The 22,111-nt window shown below is 43.4% G+C and overlaps 1 protein-coding gene across 1 annotated transcript in view; it reads right to left on the bottom strand.

Moving 5' to 3' along the window:
• Positions 1-22,111, bottom strand: part of LOC133024835 (ryanodine receptor 3-like) — a 93,419-nt gene that overhangs the window by 44,937 nt on the left and 26,371 nt on the right. Inside the window, exons 5-33 of the mRNA XM_061091999.1 lie at positions 21,750-21,824; positions 21,571-21,649; positions 21,095-21,207; positions 19,088-19,187; positions 17,913-18,006; positions 17,177-17,251; positions 16,124-16,280; positions 14,412-14,576; positions 12,763-12,884; positions 12,497-12,677; positions 11,362-11,497; positions 8,873-8,968; positions 8,661-8,779; positions 8,339-8,472; positions 7,965-8,206; positions 7,451-7,643; positions 6,765-6,981; positions 6,304-6,408; positions 4,741-4,844; positions 4,139-4,222; positions 3,843-4,002; positions 3,542-3,686; positions 2,992-3,197; positions 2,714-2,888; positions 2,146-2,354; positions 1,628-1,791; positions 1,376-1,424; positions 1,103-1,263; positions 457-619 (exon numbers count right to left, since the gene is read on the bottom strand). Of these exons, the coding sequence (XP_060947982.1) occupies positions 457-619; positions 1,103-1,263; positions 1,376-1,424; positions 1,628-1,791; positions 2,146-2,354; positions 2,714-2,888; positions 2,992-3,197; positions 3,542-3,686; positions 3,843-4,002; positions 4,139-4,222; positions 4,741-4,844; positions 6,304-6,408; positions 6,765-6,981; positions 7,451-7,643; positions 7,965-8,206; positions 8,339-8,472; positions 8,661-8,779; positions 8,873-8,968; positions 11,362-11,497; positions 12,497-12,677; positions 12,763-12,884; positions 14,412-14,576; positions 16,124-16,280; positions 17,177-17,251; positions 17,913-18,006; positions 19,088-19,187; positions 21,095-21,207; positions 21,571-21,649; positions 21,750-21,824 (4,023 nt within the window). The remainder of the gene's footprint in view (positions 1-456; positions 620-1,102; positions 1,264-1,375; positions 1,425-1,627; positions 1,792-2,145; positions 2,355-2,713; positions 2,889-2,991; positions 3,198-3,541; positions 3,687-3,842; positions 4,003-4,138; positions 4,223-4,740; positions 4,845-6,303; positions 6,409-6,764; positions 6,982-7,450; positions 7,644-7,964; positions 8,207-8,338; positions 8,473-8,660; positions 8,780-8,872; positions 8,969-11,361; positions 11,498-12,496; positions 12,678-12,762; positions 12,885-14,411; positions 14,577-16,123; positions 16,281-17,176; positions 17,252-17,912; positions 18,007-19,087; positions 19,188-21,094; positions 21,208-21,570; positions 21,650-21,749; positions 21,825-22,111) is intronic.

Below are 22,111 nucleotides of genomic sequence, written 5' to 3'. Positions count from 1 at the left end.
AGCTTCTTGATCCTCTTTTCAAAAACTGAATCATAGGGTTGAAAAGGAGAGAAAATGAGACAATAACAGAGATAAATACAGAACAAGACTTGATGGAAGATTCACAGAGACTCCAATGTCTCGTCAGGGTTTCAACACGACGTGTTTACAACCTGACTTCAGGAAGGAGACACAGAGATTACTCAGCAGTGTTTCTCTGTATACTGACTATATACTATACAAATCAGAATTCGTCTGTATCACGGCCTAGCTGCCTGTTTGCAGATGTTATTTACTGCAGTACTAATTTGTGCACATTACCTGAGGGTGAAAGAAAGGAAGATCCTCTCAGTGTGTGCAGGCAATACAAATATACCCGAGTAGCATCTTTCCAAAAGAAGTTTTAAGTTTTAAGTCCCTGTCCGGGTTCTTTCTGTCAATTCCCACCACTGTGTGTCCGTGACTCTTCTTATCTACCTGATAGGTTGTGGGCAGCTCCTTCCCATTGGCGGTGAAGGAGACGAGTCCGGTGGCCAGGTCGATCAAGCAGCCGATCTCCAGGTCGGAGCTGGTGCGGCTGGAGGAGGACGGGTCCACGGCGTCTGCTCCACACACCATGTAGCAGTTGCTCCTCTGGACACTGCAGCACAACAAGCACAGTATGAGCCTCACATTGAACTAAAGGGTTGTGCTTTATTGTGTTACTGTTTTGTGTCACTTATTGTAATAATCTCAAAAAATGTCTATTCTTGAAATAGGTATTGTGGTTCTATGCAGAAACTAATAAGATTCTACCAAATATCCATGAATACATGTCTCACAATGTTACATTCATTACAACACCCAGCACGATCCAACTAAGATGAATCAACTTAAGTCTTACTTCAAACTTTGCCTCAGGATTTATGGACTTAACTCTAACACAACAAGAAAAGTGTTACGGAGAGAAAAGCAAAACGGTGAGAACGTACTAAAGTATCACAGGGAGGGTGGCATATATTTAAGATTACCAGGTATTTATTGTTGTTCTTGGGGAATAAAGTTAATCTGCTGACACCCCAAATGCCAAAACCTCTATAAACTTCATATAAACTCTAGTTGTGAGAAACAGCAGGGGTCTTGCCTCTCGTGGACCCGGCCCCTCTCGTCTCCCAGGGTCACGGTGACTGACTGCGTCTTGTTGAGGCTGAAGTTCTTGCTGTAGTAGTGATAGTCGGGTGAGACCCAGCCCACCCACACGGAGGCAGGGTCCTGACCAGCAAACACTCTCACCGAGTGGTAGTACTGCCATTTAGAAAACATACAACAGGTATAATAAGTTACTCGTGTTGTGCAGAGAACATCAATGTATAACAATATGTTTTGTGTATATCTTTCAAGATGTAGTTTGATTTACAGTTGTTATTCTTCCATAGTCCACAGCTCCATCTTCTTTTGGAAAGTTGCTGCAGAAACAAAAACACAGCGGAGGGTTTTTTCCGAGGAACAAAATGTTCTTTGAAAACAAAACACATTAATCATTTTGCATCGATGTCCCAGGCGGAGCAAGCAACAGCCGATTCCGACCAAATGATGATCAGTGTGACATTGCTACTAGAACAGTATATTTCCAGCTTGCATCACTCCCAATGCAGACCTGATCTCTGACCTGAGTTTCAGCGATTCGTCCAGGAAGGCGTCTGCGGTGTGGAACTCTACGGGCATGCTCAGTCTACAGTAGACCATGTCGCTGTTGCTGTTCTGTGTGCCGAACGTCTTGTGGGTGACCTTGAGGCAGGGCGGGTTGTCCACGGTGCCATCGATCCTCGTCACCTGGAGAATTAAATCCGTCGTGAGGGACCGAAAACCCCAAAAAAGGAGGGAAATCAATACACGACACCGATGTGCCCATCAGCCCCTGCAGAACTGTTCATTATGTCTGTTTGCATGCATAGATTAAACTACACAGACATAGATTCTGCACACGAGAGGAATTTTAAATCTTAACTAAACACTGCAGCACAACTAACGAACACATGACACACTTGAGGTTTAAACAAACGATTTCTGAGCGGTGATTCAAGAGATTCGGGAACTGACAGAAAATTGTGTGCTCAAACGTGACTTCAGAATAAAAAACATCGTATTCAGCCTTCATAAAATCTTCTAAAATAACATAATACTTACCTCGATGTGCATGTGGTCCGGAGGCGTGTTGACGAAGGTGGGCAGGCGCTTGCTGAACCACATGGTGATGTCTCTGTTCATGTTGACAGCGAAGGGCTCGAAGCCCTCCTGCAGACCACACATGGTGTAGTACTTCAAGGTGCTGGCGTCCTTGCCCAGGTTCATGCGGCCGATCTGAGACATCCCCATACTGCACACGGGGATGAAACCTGGAAGGAGGTGAAGGACATACTTGGATTTACATGTTTTCTTTCTGAACATAGTTGAAAACCATGAAAAGTAACTCAGATGCTGTAAAACAATATGATTTTTAGAGCAGAATCTCAACTGCAACCTATTATTTTAGTGGGAACTTTATTCCTGAAGTGACTGAGTCTTAGCTCGTCTCTGAAGGATGGTTCACTTTCAGAGTAATGGGCCAATGCCACCAGGGACTTCATTAAAGCCTTGGCATTTTTTGACCTCATGCTAACCGCCAAACAAACCCAGCCACACCTCTGGAGACAATGTGGAGGAAACACGCTCGGAATAAATTAAAAGATTAACACAAAGGGTTCAGTGCCCTCACCGTCCTCTGTCTCAAAGTCGGTGAAGCAGAGCTCGGAGCCCTTGCTGGTGATCAGGAGTTCTCCGTTCAGGGTGAAAATCATCGATTTGTCCTCCATGTTGATCATGCAACCAACGACGTCGCCCTTTTTCCACGGGTGTCCGAAGTAGCGGCTGCCTGCGTGCATACGTCGACCCTTAAAGAGTAAAAAGAAACAAATCCAAGTGTGTTGGCAAGATATACTGAATAATAATAATGAAAAAGAACCAATATAAACACCACGTAACAGTCAGGTTTACCCTGTATCCGTCGAAAACATAGGCCTGGTTGTCCGCTCCCAGTTCCACATCAGGTCTGCAGCCCGGCCTGGCCCAGCCCACCCGCATGTCACCCCCACCCAGGGCTTCAAACTCAAAGTACCACTTCCCCGTCTTCACTGCGTAGGTCTGCTCCACGCGGAAGAAGCGAATGGTCTCGATGCTCTGATTGTCCACCAAATGGACGACTGCAGGCCGGGGGACAAAGGGGACAAGTTACAGGCTTTATAAACACATATATGCAAATGTGTTTTTTAAATATGCAAAGGTGTAGAAAGTTATAAGTTTTGACTTTAGGTAGAAAGTTACAAGGGTGTTGTAATGAATATATTATGCTTATTCAGTTTGGGGTCTGCACTGAATGTGCAGTTCATGTAAAGGTTAACTGTACTCCGGCAAAACAACTTTCCCATGATGCTAACTGCATAATGAATAGACAAAGCCAAAGGTAACCACAATGTTTTATACATTATTTATATCAGCCAAAGATGAAGGTAAACTAGGGGTTTGTGATGCAGCAGCAGGCTCTCACCCTCCTGGTCGGGGGGGTCGATGTCATATCCATATCCAACCACAGTCCTGATGGCCTCTCTCAGACTGTCTCTGTTGGATTTCTTCGTGCGCTCGTCCAGTAACGCGTACGGCACCAGGCGAGGGTTACGCCTGCTCTTCAAATCCTGACCCCAGAGAAAATTGAACAATACAAGAAAGAAAACAGGTTAATAGAAAAACCGACAATGATTTAGGTGCAATTAAAAGATAATAACTTACTATCTACTATTTTAAAATTTAAATCCAGTTCCCTGCACCAAGAGAAAAACTGTAGCGTCTACCTGCTGGATGCCGTAGGTCCATCCTTGTTTGATTCTGTCCTTGGCCCACACGTTATGTGCGTTCTCGGCCAGTTTATCGACCAGAACCTCGTGACCTGCCGTCAGCTTCACATCAGAGAGTTCCAGTGGCGCAGGCTTGTATCCATTAGACATCACGTAGCTACATGATACAACAGGACAAAGTCAGAGGATGAAGACGAAGGCAGGGAAATGCCCAGAGTTTAGTGCATGTCTGAAACCTGCTTGAGAAACAATTAACAGAGTAAATATATAAAATATAAAGCAAGATGTCTTACTCTTTGGGTAGTTTGATTTTCTTCAGATCATCCGCGGCGTTCACATTGATCTGAGCAACGTGGCATCCCAGTGCCATCAGGGTCCTGAGGACAAAAGAGACAAATGAAACAGAAACAAAGATCCAAAAGACATTTGGATCCTCGAGCCTCATCACACTTAGTTTCAGCCTTACAGCAGCAGAATCCATTCAGAGACTCCGACATTTTCCAACAGAGCTCATTAGACACTGATAAATCTCCGTCAATCGATGCACTAACACACCGAACCAGATCTTGGCTCGGTGGATCCGGGGCTTTTTTTGGGGCCCAAGCAGTAAGTAATTAACAAACACCATAACGGATGAGACACATCCTAACAGGAAGTGGCTTTATTGAGCCAAGAAAATAAGTTTTACAGGGAGATGACTCAGTAGTTGGCTCTAATAAGCTTTGGACCACAGATTTTCTCAACTTAATACCGGATGTTGTAGAGAAGATGCACGTCACTGCAAGCTTTGCTTTAATTGTTGCCTTAATCTGCTGTTGTGCAGCAGTCAGCAGGGAGGGCCTGCAAACTGATATTGGTAATTGTTTTATTTAGCAAACTGCCGGACCTTACTTACTTAAGTGTTTCACTGGACATCTGCAGGTTGTAGTTCCTTTCAGTTTCAGGCAGCTTGGCGAAATCCACAAGGCAAGGGTGCTGCCTCTTGTTGTCATCACGGACCTGAGGAGGAACCAGTCGGAGGTCGTGACCAAGCGCTTCATCTCTTATTTCTCTCATAAGCTCAGCTAAACCATAACGGTTATAGATCCGAATGCACCCCGTGAATGACTAATATGATTAAGCGCGAGTTCGACCTGCAGAAAATACGGTGTTGATCATTTTTAATAGAAAGAGCCGGAATCAGCTCGGAGAGAGAGTCACCGTGGCTCAGCCGTCTCTGAGAGAAATATACTGCTGCACCCAGACTCTCAACAAGAAGCTGCCAGTGGCTCTGCCTGAAAAAACACTATCGGCTGTAGAAAGAAGTGAAATACAACTGAGGTGCACACGAGGTATGGGCAATATACCACAAGGCCAAGTACTCAGATAAATACAATGAAGCCATAACTGACTTTATTACCATCCTGTCTACTTCTTGGCCGAAGATACTTCATTTTGGACTCAGCACAAAGTCACTTTGAGCCCAAAGAGGCTTGAAAGAGCGAAATTAAACACTGAGCATCTGTTGGGAGCTAAACATTGCTCTTAATAAACTATCTGACCCGGGTCAGGGAACTTTCTCTTGTTGTTAATTAATGTGGATGTCATTCTCTTGCAGGACTCATTAAGCCGGTTAAACAGCCGCTGTGGGGTCGGCCTCAGTGGAAAATGACTCAGTGATAACCAAAACAATATAAAAGAGGAGGTGTGTGTGTGATCAGACTTCTAAGTCTGTTCTGCAGTGAACAGGAGGAGTGACTGACAGGGGGACGAGGGGAGGGAGTGGAGGCAGGAGGAGTAAAATAATCTTTACATATATGGGATTTAAACTGCATTTAAACATCCTGACCAGAAGCTACTAGTTAACAAATAAGCAGCTTCTCATCTTAACAGTGTTGGACAGTATGTGAAAAAATGGTGGAATCAGTGCTGTGTGGAAAATGAGAAAAGTCAACAGTCCATAGGATTATCTCTCTCTCTCTCTATTCATGCGACATAGAATCATAATAATTATAGAATCAATTACATTGTGCTAACAAGAGAGGACAGTCGTAGCTGTTCACACCCTAATGAGCCACATTGGAGATTTTATTTCTCAGTTTAATTCGGCATTAATAGGGTTGTTCTTCTTTATTTAAATTAAAATAATTACGTAAAATAATGTTTATATACCAGATTTATGTTTTGGGATATTAACAATATACAAAATGACATTAACAATTCAAGACGTGCACCATGTGAAATCTGGATAATAAAAATCCAATTTACAGAACCAAACCTGAGCTGTTTTTTATTGAGGACTTTGTGTAATGAAAAATATGCTAAACTGCAGTTTACTACATCCAACGAATGGGTTTTCAATCAAAAGAATTAGTTAGATGAGTTAGATGAAGTCGTGAAGCAGCATGGGGTCATAGGTCCTGACCTCTGTCTTCAAACTGTCTGATATATATATATTTTACTGGAGGTTCAGGTTTACCTTTCCGTAGGTCCAGCCCAGTTCAATCTTGTTCATCCCCCACAGTTCATGGATGTTCTCTGCCAGCTTGTCCCGGACGTTGTCCAGATGGGGGGGGAGAACAACCTGCAGAGTGAGAGGAGGAAACAGACGGTTCAGTCGGATAATAACAAAAACGCCAGTGGGCCGACAAATTAGAATTGTTCTTCCCCTGACTCTGCAGTTGTTAATATTCCCGGGGGGTTGTACGATTACTTTGTGTTTGTTACTGATGAAGTAAGTCTGCACCTATTCTGCGTTTGTGCTTAATGGTCCCTGCAGCCCAGAGTATGATAAAAGAGATGTTTAACACAAACTGATCTACAGAGCAATATTAACGCTGCCTGTAACAAGCAAATGTTGAAACTATTAATTTTGTATCTACACTAGAGAGTTCAAGGCCAATTCCGTGATAATGATAATCTGAGTGATTGTATCCTCACCTGGGTGGTGTCGACAGGAGTGGGGATGAAGGAGGCCTGGGAGAGGAACTGGGTGGTTCCCAGCAGGTCGCGGATCCCCTCATGGTCTCTCTTGTATTCCTTCACCGGCTCCACGTGCATCTTCTCCTTGGGCAGCAGCGCCTCGTAGCACGGGGAGTAACCGGCCGGCGGCAGGAACTTGAAATCTCCGTGGCGTCCGCCCAAGAGATAACGGACCCTGAGATGAGAAGTCATACATTTGATGTGTCATGTTGCATAATTATATTCAGACTTTTAACTTCACTTTGGGTATTCTAAAACCAGGACTCTTCTCAACCATCATTTGAACAAACAGCACTCTACACCTGTGTCATTATATAACACCAGTGCTGCGGTAAAGTCACCCAGAGGCTCAGGGATTATCTAACTTCATATGCTGACATCAAGCTTTGTGTCACAAACTCATTTTGTCCTTTCTCACAGATAATATTAATCTTTTTAAAATTATAATAACATGGCGGAAGCTGTTTTTGCCTTGTGATAATCACCGACTGGAGGTCAACTCAGTGACCCCTTGATTTTAACGATGAATCACTTCTTTTGACAAACTGTAATTGCATCTCGAGTTTAAAAGCATCCACAGCAAAAAAATGTTAATGAATCTGAGATTGCTGCTTCATCTCTCAATTACAAATGCAGAGCCTCACTTGACGCCTGCAGAGAAGCTGACGACAGGGAAGAAGAACCCGTCTGTGTTGAAGTCCTCGAACATGCCCTGGACCGGCTGCCCGTTGATCCTGAAGGACATGCTGGGAGCGCCCAGATCCAGACAGCAGCTGACCACGTCGTCCGAGTTCAGCAGGTGCATGTTGATGGAGGCCACGGCTCTCGGGATCCGGCCTAGACAAATGAAGGGGAGGACGGACGGATGTTACAGCTGCGGCAAAGTTATCGGGAATGTAGGCCAGGAGGATGGGTGAGGGGAAAAGAGGGGAGCAGAGACGGGTGAGGAGAGATTTCAAAGGGAGGAAACAGATGAGGGGAGATGATGGGTCTTTTCAGAGGTATAGAAAGGGAGGAGATTGAAAAAAGATGCTGTGCTTTTAGGGTGAAAGCAGAAAACAAAATGATAAAAATAGCAAACAACCCAAACTAAACATTAGTCACTGAAGGACTTGCAATCACAGCCCCTGTATTATATCAATAAGCTGGGATGCCTACCTGACCACAGGTGGAGTCCATCAAAGCTGTAGGAGTACAGATCGTCCCCGGCACCGTTGCCCCCCCATCCCTCTCCTCCACCGGGATACGGAGCGTAGCCCTTGGTGTTGGCCCAGCCCACCCGGAGGTGGGTCGGCTCCCCGGTGACAAAGTGGTCCACCTGGTCGATCACCAGCTCAAAGTACCACTTCTTGTACTGGGCTGAGCCTTCAGCCATGCCCAGGAAGATGTTTGGCCTCATGCTGGAGGTGAAACCAGAAGATGAAGCTTAAATTTCTTATTTAACGCCCATATTTCATCACATTTGTTTATTCAAAACGTCAACAGCTGGGAGAGTATTCCTTCAAAAGTCATAATATTCTCTGTTTCCTGACCTCTGAACATCGTTGACCAGTCGAGTCTGAAGAAGCAGATCCCGTTTGGGAAGGAGGTTGTCACAGATCAGATTCTGATTGGCTCTGACTGCCACTCCGTTACAAACACAGAGTGAGCACAACACATCGAGAATCTGGCAGAGAGAGAGAGAGAGAGAGAAAAGGACCAGATAAAATGTGTGTCTGACATTTTTATTGTTTGTTATTATAGTCATAAACCCCGACATGTAGGTCTAAAACTGTCACTCATGATCAACAGCTGTCATTCTATACAAGGCCTCAATCCATTAGTCTTTCTGGTTGTGCTCATGTATCCTCACACCTTGTGGTTGCGTCCGTGCTTGTAGAGCAAAGAGATGATGGATTTAATGTGCCCTCTCTGGATGATGTTCAGAGCCTCTGGGCTTTCGACCAAGATGCAGTGGAGGACTTCCAGGATCCCTGACAGACCACACACACAATATATTTAATATCAGAACCAACGTAAAGCAAATAGTCAAGATCTTTGTGAGAAAAACCTGTTTTATTTGTTACCTGATGAAGATTCCAGTCTCTCCAGTTTGCTGACCAGCCAGTCCAAGTTGCGAGAAAACTGGGTGCAGTTGATTCTGTTCCCACGAATCAGAGAAGCTGCAAAAACAATAAAGTTTTAAAGCTCAACAAAGACATGAATGATGTAGTTAATGGTGTAGAGCTAGATCCAGGAAGCTTGATGAACAGATGTTGCAGCAATTTGACTTTAAATGAACAACAGTCCACCATGTTTCCTGTGCACAGAGAGTCGTGGTCTGACATCGGCCCACGGGTGGATATTAAAATTCATTAAATCTCTGGAACCACCAGACACTTTCTTTAATGAGAAGCTGTGAAGCCACAGTGAAGTCAGGAGCTCTGTGTTCCCCTTGTTCCCATTCTCTGCCATTAAGAAGTATCCCTATGACTTAAATGTCTCATTTGTCACCATTAGAATTCAGACACACTGGAGTGATAATGCTCGCGAAACAATTTAACAGCGCTTTGTGCCAGAGGAATACTGATGGGCGTCTAATCTCTTTTAATTCTGCTCCTTCAGGGGAGCTGAATACGGACTCACGGGTAGAGCTACGCCACGAGACAAGGGCGAGGGTGTGTTCATTCATTGTGAACGATTTGAATGTAAAATTAAAAGGCAGCGAGGAGAAGCTGATGCTGTGGAGACGACAGACTGCAAATTTAAATTATCGTCTGCAGTGATACAGAAGATGGAACTTTTTCACAGAAACACATTTACATTTACACAGAATAAATTGCTAGAAATCAAAAAATATGCTGATATAATATCTGCACTTGCTTTTACTTATATTTAAATAACTACTAGTAACTTAGGACCTCCTAAAATGTATTTATCTGACCTCCTGGGGTTTAACTTCTCACCTCACTACAGGACCTTGTGACGCAATTTTTCAAGGTCAAGATTAAATTATCTCAAAACAATGCAGTTACTCAATGCTCCTAAATTATCTGATCCCTGAAAGTTCACAAATTAGAAACATGGAAAACTAATCTAAATATTGAGATAGTCGATGTAATCAGGTTTATTTCCTGTGGTTTTAAAGGAGGAAGTAAAAAGAAAATCACCTGGATACCTAACGGACTTATCAGAATATCTTTGTATCTAACTTTGTCAATTATAAGGTGAGAGGAGACAAGAGGAGACAAGAGGACAAACAAGAGCGCTGCACAATTCATCACACAAAACCCTGCATCCTTGGGGGTGACCCCTCTGCAGGGCGGGTGAGAGTTTGCTCCAAACGATGTATTTGTGGCTTTCGAGCGTAATGTGTGTGCATGTGGGGAGAGAACATGCTGGGGAGGTAATGATGAATATAAGGGCAGTCAAGGTGAGCCGAGACAAAAGCCGTTGATGGGAGAGCTCCAATGACAGCGGAACAAACTACCCAAGAAAAAGTTGTGCGAAAGAAAAACTTTGTCAGGGTCACAGGTTTAGTATTCAGGACTCGACGCCGGCCCTGGGAGGACGGGGTAATGCCAGCACCTGTGATGGCTGGCATTTTGGTAATGACGCAAACATTACTTCAAATAGTCAGCTGCCTGCTTTGCAATGTGTCCACTTGGCTTTCAGAGGAGGATGTAAACAAGACGGAGGGCAGGGCGGATTGTACAAGAAGGATACAAGAGGCTCTCTGTCTCTGCACTCCCTCGTCACACATAATAACTAGAATTACAACCTCCTGGTTGTTCACCTGCACCACAGACTGCGGATAAAGATGGATGTCACCTCCCCTCTTCCTCCCACTATTCAGATATAAGGCAAAATATGGATTCTGCTCAGTAGTGATCGAGGGGATAGAGCCACGGTTTCAAGGTATCGCCGATAAACGCCCTCAATCAATCCCGAGACAGTCTCAGCTGTCAATCCCAACCTGTTTTATTAGAATTAAATAACTAATGAAATAATCCATCTTTGATAAAAATGTGTTTGATGAGTAATTTGATCCTCGCCCCATCCGCTGAAATGAGAGAAGAGGGATTGATGACCTGTACCGCAGCTAGCAGCCAGGGGGCGATTGAGACCCATTGGCTTCACTTTTGGGGGGCTGCCATGTCGTCCATCTTTTTATACAGCCTTCACCAAGCAATCAAGTTGGAGGGGAATATGTTCACAATCTCTCTCTTCTGTTCCTAAGTTGAATTACTTGAAAATAGCCAGAAAAGTTTACCCAATTTGTATTATGTAAAAACATAAATGTCCTCCAGATTTGGTAAACAGAGGACAAGAGGAGTGGAGGAACTTTATGTATGGGAAAGAAAATAAGGAGGAAAAGGAAAACAGGGCGAGATAAGAAGTGCAGAAGAGAAGAAGAGTGTGAAGTGTAACTGAGAGGAGGATGAGGAGGAGGAGGAGGATTCAGTGAAGACACTAAAAAGAAGATTAATATTGCATATCTGCCCAGGGTCAGCGGCTGAGAGTGCTGACAGAAGATGTGGATATTTCATGTGATCCCTCGCTCGGGCCCTCTTACCCAGGAGCTCGTAGAGAAGGTTGAGAATGTCCTTCCAGGCAGCGCCCGCCTCCTCGCCCGCCATCTCCCCGAAGTGTGCAGCGCTGTTGTACAGGTTCATTCTGTCAATGCAGTTGGACAAGAGGGACAGCATTCCCTGGAGAAAAAAGCAGTGTTATTATAAATAGGAATATTCATTTGTATAACAAGATGTAGAGTCGCTCATCTGGGTTAAGGAAATCCTAGTAACTCATTAAAGAAATTTAAGGTAATGGAGGAAACAAAGATGTTAATCAGATTAAATGTTCTGCAACAGGCTCCAGGTTTATTTAATTACTTTTAGTCTTTCTAGAAATAAGATCATTATCCAAAGGATAAATGGAGCCATAAAAGTGCAATAACAAATCCCAGACAGGAATTCTTAATTTTCTTCATTTAGCCAGGGAACAGTCTCGTAAATTAAAGGGACTCTTACCTTTGTTGCATTTTTACACTTTTTTTGGATAAGGTTAAATTGGTATTAATAAGGTAATGACACTCTAAAATGCAAGACAGACCCACCAAGAGTAAAAACAAACAATTATTTCACTCTCATAATATTTAGTGAAAACTTCAACCAATAAAATTCTTCGGACCGAAGGACCTTATTGGCCGACAGACCTGTCTGTTTGCTGCATGGACATGCAGGTTTTCCGTCTGCTTCATTCGGGCCCGCGTCATCAAGGCATGTGAATGTAAATGTATATAACTTACCGAATCCATTGCTTTGGTAAACAAAAACTCACGTGCGTGCGCGGAGGCAGTAGCTTGTAAGTCTGCTTGTAAATAAAGTTTCTTCAAAAAAACACCGCGGATGGGAACGAGGGGGTGGGGCATTGGAGGAAGGCGGGATGATTTGAATGTGCTGTAATTCTCAAGTGCAACAAAGGTAAGAGTCCCTTTAAAACTCTTAAGGAGGACCAAACTCTTGGGTTTTGGAGAGTGGACTGGGGACTAAGAGAGTTCAGATCAACATTTTTTGTCCATTTATTTGGAAACTATACCATCAAACTGAAATCTGTATCTATTAGTTTGTTGTGGATTTAAAATAATCCCTAGTTTAGCAACTTCCAAATCCACCCATGATGCTTGACTCCTGCACTTCATCCACTCCCACCTCCTCTTTGAAGAGGTCCTGGCGCTTGATGAGCGAACGGAGGAGACACTGCTTCTCCTCGTGCTCCAGCTCCGGGTCGGGCTGTTTGAAGTACTCGATCAGGTCGTTCAGCGTCTGCAGCACCTCCTCCACGTACCCGGCCACCGCCGTGGACTCGCCGTCCGCCGTTCTGTCCAGCGCCCTGGAGGGAAAGGACGAGGGAGTAGCTGTAAAAACTTGAGACCAAGCAAACATTAACTGAGTGCTTTGTCCTCCCCCGTCATTACTTGATGAAGTTGGCGAAGAGGAAGGTGGAGTTGCGGATGATGCGAGCGGCGCGAGACTCCTCGTGCTGACAGCGCTGCAGGATCAGCCCGTCGTCCATGTGGCCCTCAGTATGTAGGCAGGCCTATACCAGGGAACATACACAACTTACTATACAAAAGGAACCACACATATTATTGACACACAAGTTATTAACGGGTGAATGTGAGGAGTGAGAAGCCGGCAGCTTGGGTGTCTACACCACCACAAACCAATGAAACCTGACTCACTGTCATCAGGCAGCATAATGAAAAGAGAGGGAGAGGGCAGCTGGAGGATTTAAGTGGAGACTAAGTATCACCTCCAGCATGTCAGGTGCGTTGGCACATCTCCAAAGCTGCAGGAGCAGCCCGGCGCCGGCGTGAGGTGGCGTTCGATGTCCTTGGAGGCGTGCCCAGCCGTGAGCAGCGTTCATTTGCCGCCCTGATCGCCCGACGTCTCGCCCAAAACTAACTGTCGCCCTCCGAGTGGCCCATTATCACGTTTAGATTAATAACTACCTCGTGTGTGCAGGATAGGAAGGTGTCGTGAGAGGGGGGGGGGGCTGTCCAGAGCAGACAGATGGATACTGGGTGGGACAGGTGTGTAAAAGGTCATATCACCCACTGGTGAGACTGGCTGGGATTTATTTCCGTGCACGCACATTTAGAGGTGTCACAAACAAGCAGGGTCTTGCAGTAAAGACAGTAAGTGTGATATGCATAGAGATTAGTTTCAATATACAACAAGAAAAGACATCAGTGTTTTAATTTGATGCTCGGTGCAAATTGTTCTCGGTGTTCAAGGAGAGATTGTCTCTGTTTGTTTTAGTATAAAGTAGGGCTGGGCAAGTTAACTAGTTAATTACGAGTTAACTAGTAGGTAAGTGATGAGTTAACTCGTAACTAGTTAATTACGAGTTAACTCATCACTTACCTACGTTAGACGCAGGGAGGAGTATACATTTTTCATAACGAAGAGGATAACATTAATGCCCTGGCAGTGGCATTGAGCTTTAACTTTGTATTTGCTTTGATAACATTGTTAAGTTGAGATTTACACTGAATATTTTATTTAACTGCAACTGTATTAAATGCTGATGTTAAAAGTGTTTGCACAACAAATGTTATGGCACTTTCGTTCATATGGCAGAACATTGAAAATAAAATTGCGCTATACACTACTTTTTAATTCATTATTGGATTTTGCGTATACAAATGCGATTAATCGTGATTAATCAGGGAAATCATGCGATTAATCGCGATTAAAACTTTTAATCGTTGCCCAGCCCTAGTATAAAGATAAATAATGTAAAATGAGTAGAGTGTGGATCCTTAAGTGAAGAAGACTTTAACCAAAAGTCAAGGATTTCAGGATGCACAACTACGTTCAGGTCCGAAGCATAAACTACAGAAACACACATCTTTACTGGACAAAATACATTTAATACTTTATTGCTCATATATGTATGTGGATCTAGGGGCTTCTCCTTTCAGTGGGATGTCCTTAAATTCTGATGAAGGCGGCTCGATGGATGACAAGAGCTGTGTTTGACTTTTGTGTAGACGGTGTTCATTTATCATTGAACAGGAGGAACAAATGCTCTTGTCAGACTTTTTAATAGAGTATCTACCCGTCTTTTCAGGGGTCCTAGGCGAGAGGATTTGGCATCAGGCGCCAGGTAGGACAGCCACAGTCCTGTCGCCACGTGCATGATGAAGCACACCGAGTCTCCGTACTTGATCTCCGGCGAACCCATCCCCTCGATGTCCCTCTTCGGGCCCGTGTCCCCCTTTTCCTGCAGCATCACATTGAGAAGCACACACCGACATTGGCAAATACACAAACACGCTGGCATGAAATAGACAAATGAAGATATATTGTGATTAGATGTTAATCAGAGAGGCCGGTTGAGGAGAGTGCAGTCATTGGTCTGCAGGGAGGCTGCCGCTCGCCTCATTACCTCGGCTGCACTTCTGGCTCAGCGGTGATGGAGCGATGCAGCTGATTGCAGTTGACAGGAAGTAGCGGGAAACGTATTAACGCCAATGTTCAACATGGCACAGCATTGACCTTTGTGGCTACAGAACCTGACTGGGTTGTGTGCACAGTGGGACGAAGGTGTGAGGTTTTAATCTGAAACAGGGAATTCATTTTCCTGGAATAAATTACTCCCAATCATCAGGAGGTGAGACCGGCACCGGGACATCTTCTCACGTCCTTGATTGCTTTATTCCCCTGCATTATATACGCCAAGGGGGGATAATAACATTAAAGAGACGCTGGTCCTCCAGGAGTAAAGATTACTGAGGGCAATTACACTTTGTTGTCGGGCAGTGGGATGTGTTGGGAAAATTAAAGCCCCAGAAGTGCACGGCACTCAGGAGGATTTGATACTGTACCTAGTGCAGATAGCAGGAGATGTGCAGGGACACGACGCTGCTCTGTGAAGGTGACTCAGGCCATTGTGCTGTTTATGTTGCTCGAGCCATTACAGGACAGGAGGATAATTGTATGGGTTCATTTATGCAACAGACGGTGAATCAACTATAAATGTTTTCATACATTTAGGCAAGATCCCTACAGTCTACAAAAAGCTTAACAAAAAAGAATTTGCATATTAAATAAGGATTCAAGATGTTTCAATATCATTTCAATGCCTCTGGTACTGGTAATAGGTAACGATCGATACACAAAGTCCAGGTATTAGAATTGTTTAAGGGGTCAGAGTTATTAAATCAAATTTGACAGCACAAAATCAAATTGTGATCCATGATCTTGTGTCGCCAATATTGAAACTGCACAATTTACCGATACACACAATGTATCTCAGCATCAGTAAAACACAGACTTTCAATTTGGATTTCCTTCAGTCAGAATTATTTCTGGCAGTGACACCTTATTTGTGGAATACACATTATTAAAATAGACAATCTGAAGCTCGCTCAGTGTGAGAAGCAGCTCAAGATAATAAGGTAATCGAGGGAAGGAAATTAGCAAAAGCAAAATACTGGGTGTGCCTTCTGAAAATACCCCATTACAGGGAGAACCTTATAATGCTGTAACAATATGAAAGTTTGCTCCAGCGTTTCCAGTGCTGTCTACTCAGCAGCTGGGAGAAGGTCATTTTATTGTGGCGAGCCCAGGGGCTGATTGAAAGCTTACAGACTCATCTCAGGAGCCTTTGATGGAGAATCCAGGGCGAGACTTTTTGAATCCTATTTTAATGAGGTAGGCCGACTTAGAACATGTATTAACATTAACTACCAGAGCACTTTTTAGATGTAGGAACTGCCTTTCTTCTATGGAAATGAACCATGTTGGTTCAGGAGTGGAGGCACTGACCTTGGAAGCCCTGAAGCAGAAAGCAGTGGCCTTGGTATCGGACTTCTCCCGGTCCTGCAGGACCAGTCCCCGGTCCTCGGTCAGGGCCAGGTAATGGCCGGTGGAGAGGTGACGTAGCCTGAAGGACTGGCCCCATCGAATGTGGCTACCGCTCCAGCTGAGCACAGAGAAGTCACGTCACAGACTTACAACACTGGTGGTGTAACACTGCAAACCTCACATGAGTGAATAGAATAAGATATATTTAGTAATTTAGAAATATTCTTGAGGAGCATCACAAACGCTCGAAACCTAGCATCAAATATCTTGTTAAATAGTATTCCTGCGCACTTTATCCTATATGAATTCATTCAGATTAATTAACATTTGTTTTGATATTTATAACTTTTTTGTTGGTTTTACACTTTGTACAAATCCTACTTTTAAGACAGACAATGAAATTTAACATAACAAATGTCATTTCCACTTTATTTGCTATATTCATTATTATATTTAATAGTATCCAGCCTGGGGCTGTGTAGCTTCATTTGGCCAAATAACATGTTCTCTTGCAAATCTAGTAACTAGTTGACACGACTGCTCCGTCAGTGCAGTTTAAGTTTCTGTGCACGTGCGACTCAGAGCAGAAAACACTGCTCAAAATTCCTCCCTCAGGAGAATAGGAGAACATGAGCCCTAATAGATACACCTGCACCGTTCTGATGGGTTCAGACAGACTGTGACAGGCAGTCCCAGTGAGAGCTGGTGGTGGGGGGGTGGCTGCGTGGGAGGCCAGTTAATAGAAAAAGAGAGGAAGAAGAGGGATGGTTGATAGACACACAGAGAGAGAGGTAGATTGAAAGGGACAGTAAACAGAGCCTCACTTTCTGCAGGACTCCGCTGACTAATTGCCGGCGACAGCTCAGAGCAGATGGAGGAGAGGTTTGTATAAAACCTACACAGCACTGGTTGTGGCAAATGTACTTAAAGAACCAATTCTCTGTTTCTTCATTTACAGATCCCACTGGAGAAAGGTAACCCAGTGTGTTCTTTACATGTGAGTGTTGATCTCACCTGATCCTGAGAGGCTCCAGTCTCCACAGCGAGCGGGCCCTGGACGCTCCTTTACCCGCCTCGTAGTTGACTATCCTGGAAGCAAAGTGACAGGTCGGGGGGGTTTCCTGTTATTCCTGAATCTTTCAAGTCACAGTGGGTATAAAATAATCAAAGGAGTTCCTGCTACGGCTGCACTCGCGGCAAAGGGAACATCGAAGACGGGGTTTCAGTCTCACAACTCAAGCATTGTGACTCAAGCATTTCATTGCCAGCGACTGCTTAATGTTATTGTTGTGCATTTGATAATAAAAATCTTGAATCTTGAATCTTGAATCATTTGGACAAGATTTTTGTTATATAGCTGACGGTAAGATTGCATATCAATATCATTTTATCCATTTATTGATAAGGATCACTTAAGTTCAATTCTTGTCCAAAAGAAAACATTATTAGGATCTTGAAAACCTGTCTGAATAACCTTCGAACCAGAGGCGGACACATGAAACCATTATATTTTATTATAGAACAGTATGAAAGATTTAATACACAGGAGCTCGGGGCTTTACATTGTTGCCACTGTGCAGTTTTACTGTTCAAAGAACCTTAATCAGCACTTCAACAGCACTTTTGACAGTTGCAGTAGAGGAAGTGTTTCTCATTTATCATCCTCCAAACTATACTTGTGACTCTGTCGTCGCAAAACAACTTCGCTAAATTTAGTCGAACACCCGAGCTTCAGTAGTTATTCACTAACCTCTGCTCCTCCTCACTCTTGTCGGCTCCGGGGATGGTCAAGCTCTCGTCGTGTCCGTGACAAAGACGCATCACGTGTCCACCGGTCAAAAACCCTGATGGGACAAAAACAGAACTGGGTTATGAGATGTTCTTTTTGTTCTATACACAGAAACGCACTTTCTTTGTGGTTGTTTTCAGAGACAAACCATGTAATGAAGAATATGACATGAATCATGTCAATTTAAAGACTTATCTCTAGCTTTTCCTGATTGCTTACATAGATAATAGAAGAAAATATGATATGAGACGTGTTAGTTATATTATTTGTAGGGCTGGGCAACGATTAAAAGTTTTAATCGCGATTAATCGCATGATTTCCCTGATTAATCACGATTAATCGCATTTGTATATACGCAAAATCCAATAATGAATTAAAAAGTAGTGTATAGCGCAATTTTATTTTCAATGTTCTGCCATATGAACGAAAGTGCCATAACATTTGTTGTGCAAACACTTTAAACATCAGCATTTAATACAGTAGCAGTTAAATAAAATATTCAGTGTAAATCTCAACTTAACAATGTTATCAAAGAAAATACAAAATTAAAGCTCAATGCCACTGCCAGGGCATTAATGTTATCCTCTTCGTTATGAAAAATGTATACTCCTCCCTGCGTCTAACGTAGTCTGCCGAAGCCTCGCTCCGCACGCTGTTTCGTTGAGTGATTTGTTGTTTTGTGTGTTGCATTCAGGTGATATTTTAGACTGGAAGTACTCCAGTGATAAGAAAATTCACCTTGGCAGTGGCTAGAAATTACTTTGGTTCTGTCGACTCCGCCGTCTGGAAGGACTTTAAAAGGAAAATGGCCATGTAAAAGCTCCGTACCCTTATCCATGGTTGTTTATCCGCCAATTATTTTCTTTTTTCCGGTTTCGCAGAAGTCAGCAACAGACTTTCACAAAATAAAAGCCTGACTTTCACAATAAAACAATAAATAATCAAACCTGAGTTAATGCGAGATAAAATAATTGTCTGAGTTAAATAAGTGATGAGTTAACTCGATTAAAACGAGTTAACTTGCCCAGCCCTAATTATTTGAAAAAGAAAATGTATTTAAATGTCTGAGAAAAGTGTTTCAAAGATAGTTGATGTTGTTGCAGATGCTACTCTCACTCCCGTTGTCATGAACTTGCCTACAGCCACGTTGCTTGAAGAGCAAGTGGGTTGGACGTTCCACAGAGTTTGCATGAAGGAGGCATCCACCTGGATGTTGCGATTGGAGATCGAGAGGTGCTGCAAGAGAGAAGCAGGTTATTTAAGACTTAATACGCAAAGGGAGGAGACTAAAGTCAGTAAAGTAGTTTTGTTTCTGCAACTAGTGAAACATTGAGAGTTCTGCACGGAGGAGACAGTGTTGTCCCAGAGTTGGGAATTAAAAAAGGGATTAAAACTCCTCTGGAGCCGCAGTGTTGTGCCACTGTGGAGTAAAAACCATGCACGCATCAGTTTCTCCCTTTGCAGCAAAGTCCAGTTAATTACAGTAAGTCCTTTCCAGGAGCGACTTGGAGCGGATCCCGTTCCCCCTATGGACAAAATTCAGAATCGACTGCTGGCTCAAAATGATCCTGCGTATATCACCATGAGAGCTGATGAGTTAATTGCTTATTAAACTATGTTAGAGTGGTTAAACAACAACCATCCATTTGTTGTTTTATTAATCTGTCTCCTTGTTTCTAAAATGCACGGTATGGGGTATACCTCGTATTCCAATGCAACCCCTGCTTGTTGACAGATGATAAGAATGAATATGAAATCAAACTTTTTGAGCTCTTTTTAAGTGTCCTCACATTCAGGTACCAGACTTGAATGACAGGGGGAAACTGGCGGAACAGTTCAGCCTCACTGGGCACAGAGTCACCAACCCATAAAGGCCTATGTCCCGTAAAAGACCGCATCACAAACTCTTGATGGTTCATAGTAATGGAGCACAGATTTTTGTTACTGAATGTCTGATGTCTTCCGTTCTTCAAACGCAGAGTCTCTGTCAGAGGGATATCAGGTGAAGATGTAAAATCTGGCCCTTTGCCAGTTTAGCTTTAATTGGACATTTCCCTCCCGAGGGGCCGGAGCCGCCACTTGAAGCCGCCGCTCCTCCTACGCCTGCTCCTCCTTTTGTGGCCACTTCTCTGTCTCTCCATCTTCCTCTTGAAATCCCTCTCTACTCTTTCTTTACCGGGAAAAGTTAATTGAGGCCGGCTTTAAAGCTCTGCATAAAGGAGTCAGCATTCATTCTAATCAGTCAGATGGATGCCTGCCCTTAAAATCCTTTAGAAGAAAAAAAAGACTCTGCAGAAGAGGGCTTTACAGGTAATCAGATTTCTATTAGAGATAGTGTAGAGTTTGAAACTTTCCCCCTTGAATTGCCTCGTCCCTCTGAAGTCGGCTGGAGGGAGACGGCTATCAGAGCCATCCGACAGCTGAGAAACTTTCTAAAGTGCCTTTTTGAGGCAGGGCGGTGAACCAATAACCAGCTCATTCCATCGATGTGAGGTGAAATATCTATTCTTTCATTGTGAAATCCTTTTTCCAAGTGTAGAGGCAGGCAATTCTCATTCCGACATGAAAACAGTTGGCAGAGACAAAAACAAAAGGAACCAGGAACCAGGTGAAATGAGAGATGAGTCAGAAACAAGAGGCCGAATGTGATGTAGAGAGACTGAAACATATAATGAGAGAAAAACGTTTATCTGGAAGAAAGCGACTGAAGACAGACCTGCAGATTTAATAGGAATAATCTGAGCTGTTTTATATTCAGCTTTTAGAAGAAGCGTTGCCTTGAGAGAACTTTGATAAATGGTATCAATGATCATCTGCATTGTCTTTGGTTACAGCAGGGCGAGTTAATCACACTTTGGAACAATAAAGCTAAAGATGAATCTAATGTGTTCATGATTTAATATCAAGCAAAGTAAATGTTACTTTACAAGTTATTTGTCATTTTACACTATTTGCAGGTTTATTCTCACAGAGATAAAGCTTCTATTACATTATACATTAATTTATGTAATCGCCAAGTCCACATATGCTTTTTCATCCGATAACCTTTACTTGTATCTATTATAGAGAATGAGATATGTCTGATAGAGTTACATAATACTTTAAAGGGCGACTGCATTCAGAAGCTCTTTGACGTGACCTACCAGGTATCTCTCCGTGGACACGCTGACAAGAATCAGGTCGTCTCCGATGCGGACTTTCTCTCCCTCGGATCTCTGCTTGGACGCAGGGTGGATGGTCCACCAGCAGGCTTCTCCTATTCACACACACACACACACATGGGAACATCAGGTGTTAACTGCTGATAAAAGAGGGAAAAAAGCATTTAATCACATCCAATGTCCAACGGAATAATATATGTGATATTTTTGATAATCCTGCCTCATCTCGTTAAAGTGTGAGCAGCAAAAAGCACAAAAACATCCATCAACTGAGAAAGACTGGTGGAGTAGTGATGGATAAATACTGTAGTTCAAATGTCAAATGTAACATTGCTGTACACACAAAGCAAACACGCTCTCACAGTATTTCTCTCATGGGTATTAATTTCATCTCAAGGTCAGGTCGACTGTAAAAGTCTATTCAAGGAGACTGAATTCAATTTGTGCTCAAACTGTACCTATTGAATCCTCTTGTAGTCCGACATCGAACGACAGCTTGTCCGTCAGAGACCTGGACGTCTTCAAACAGGTCAAGTACTGGCGAGTGAAAAGGAAATGAGTGTTCAGTGGAAGGGAAAAGACTTCAACAAGCTGTAATGTGAAAATAACCACGTGTTCCTTGTGTTATGATACTAACCATCCCGCTGAAGGAGTGGCGAAGGAGGATGGCGTGACCGTAGAGCAGCGTCCGGTGTCCGCCGCCCTGACCTGCCTGCCGGGAAATAAACAGACAATAGATAATTATCACGTCCATCCTTCACCTCGGAACTGAACGGATTTAATACGTTTAATTTCGGGTTCACCATTCCAAGTGCAAGAATCCAACAGACACACACAAAAAAAGAGGATCGGGAGACACAACATACACATTCAAACACACACAACAAACACAAACACGTCCAGGGCCACACTCATCAGACGTCTTGCCCATTCTTGTGACAAACAAGAATAAATGTGAGGTGCGATTGCAAAATGCCTGAGGAAATGTGAGAAAGTTGT

Source organism: Limanda limanda, chromosome 18, assembly GCF_963576545.1.
Source record: "Limanda limanda chromosome 18, fLimLim1.1, whole genome shotgun sequence".
In the NCBI taxonomy this organism is placed as follows: Eukaryota; Metazoa; Chordata; class Actinopteri; order Pleuronectiformes; family Pleuronectidae; genus Limanda; species Limanda limanda.
The sequence above is the reverse complement of the archived record's forward strand: the minus strand, read 5'-3'. Positions and strand labels throughout refer to the sequence as shown.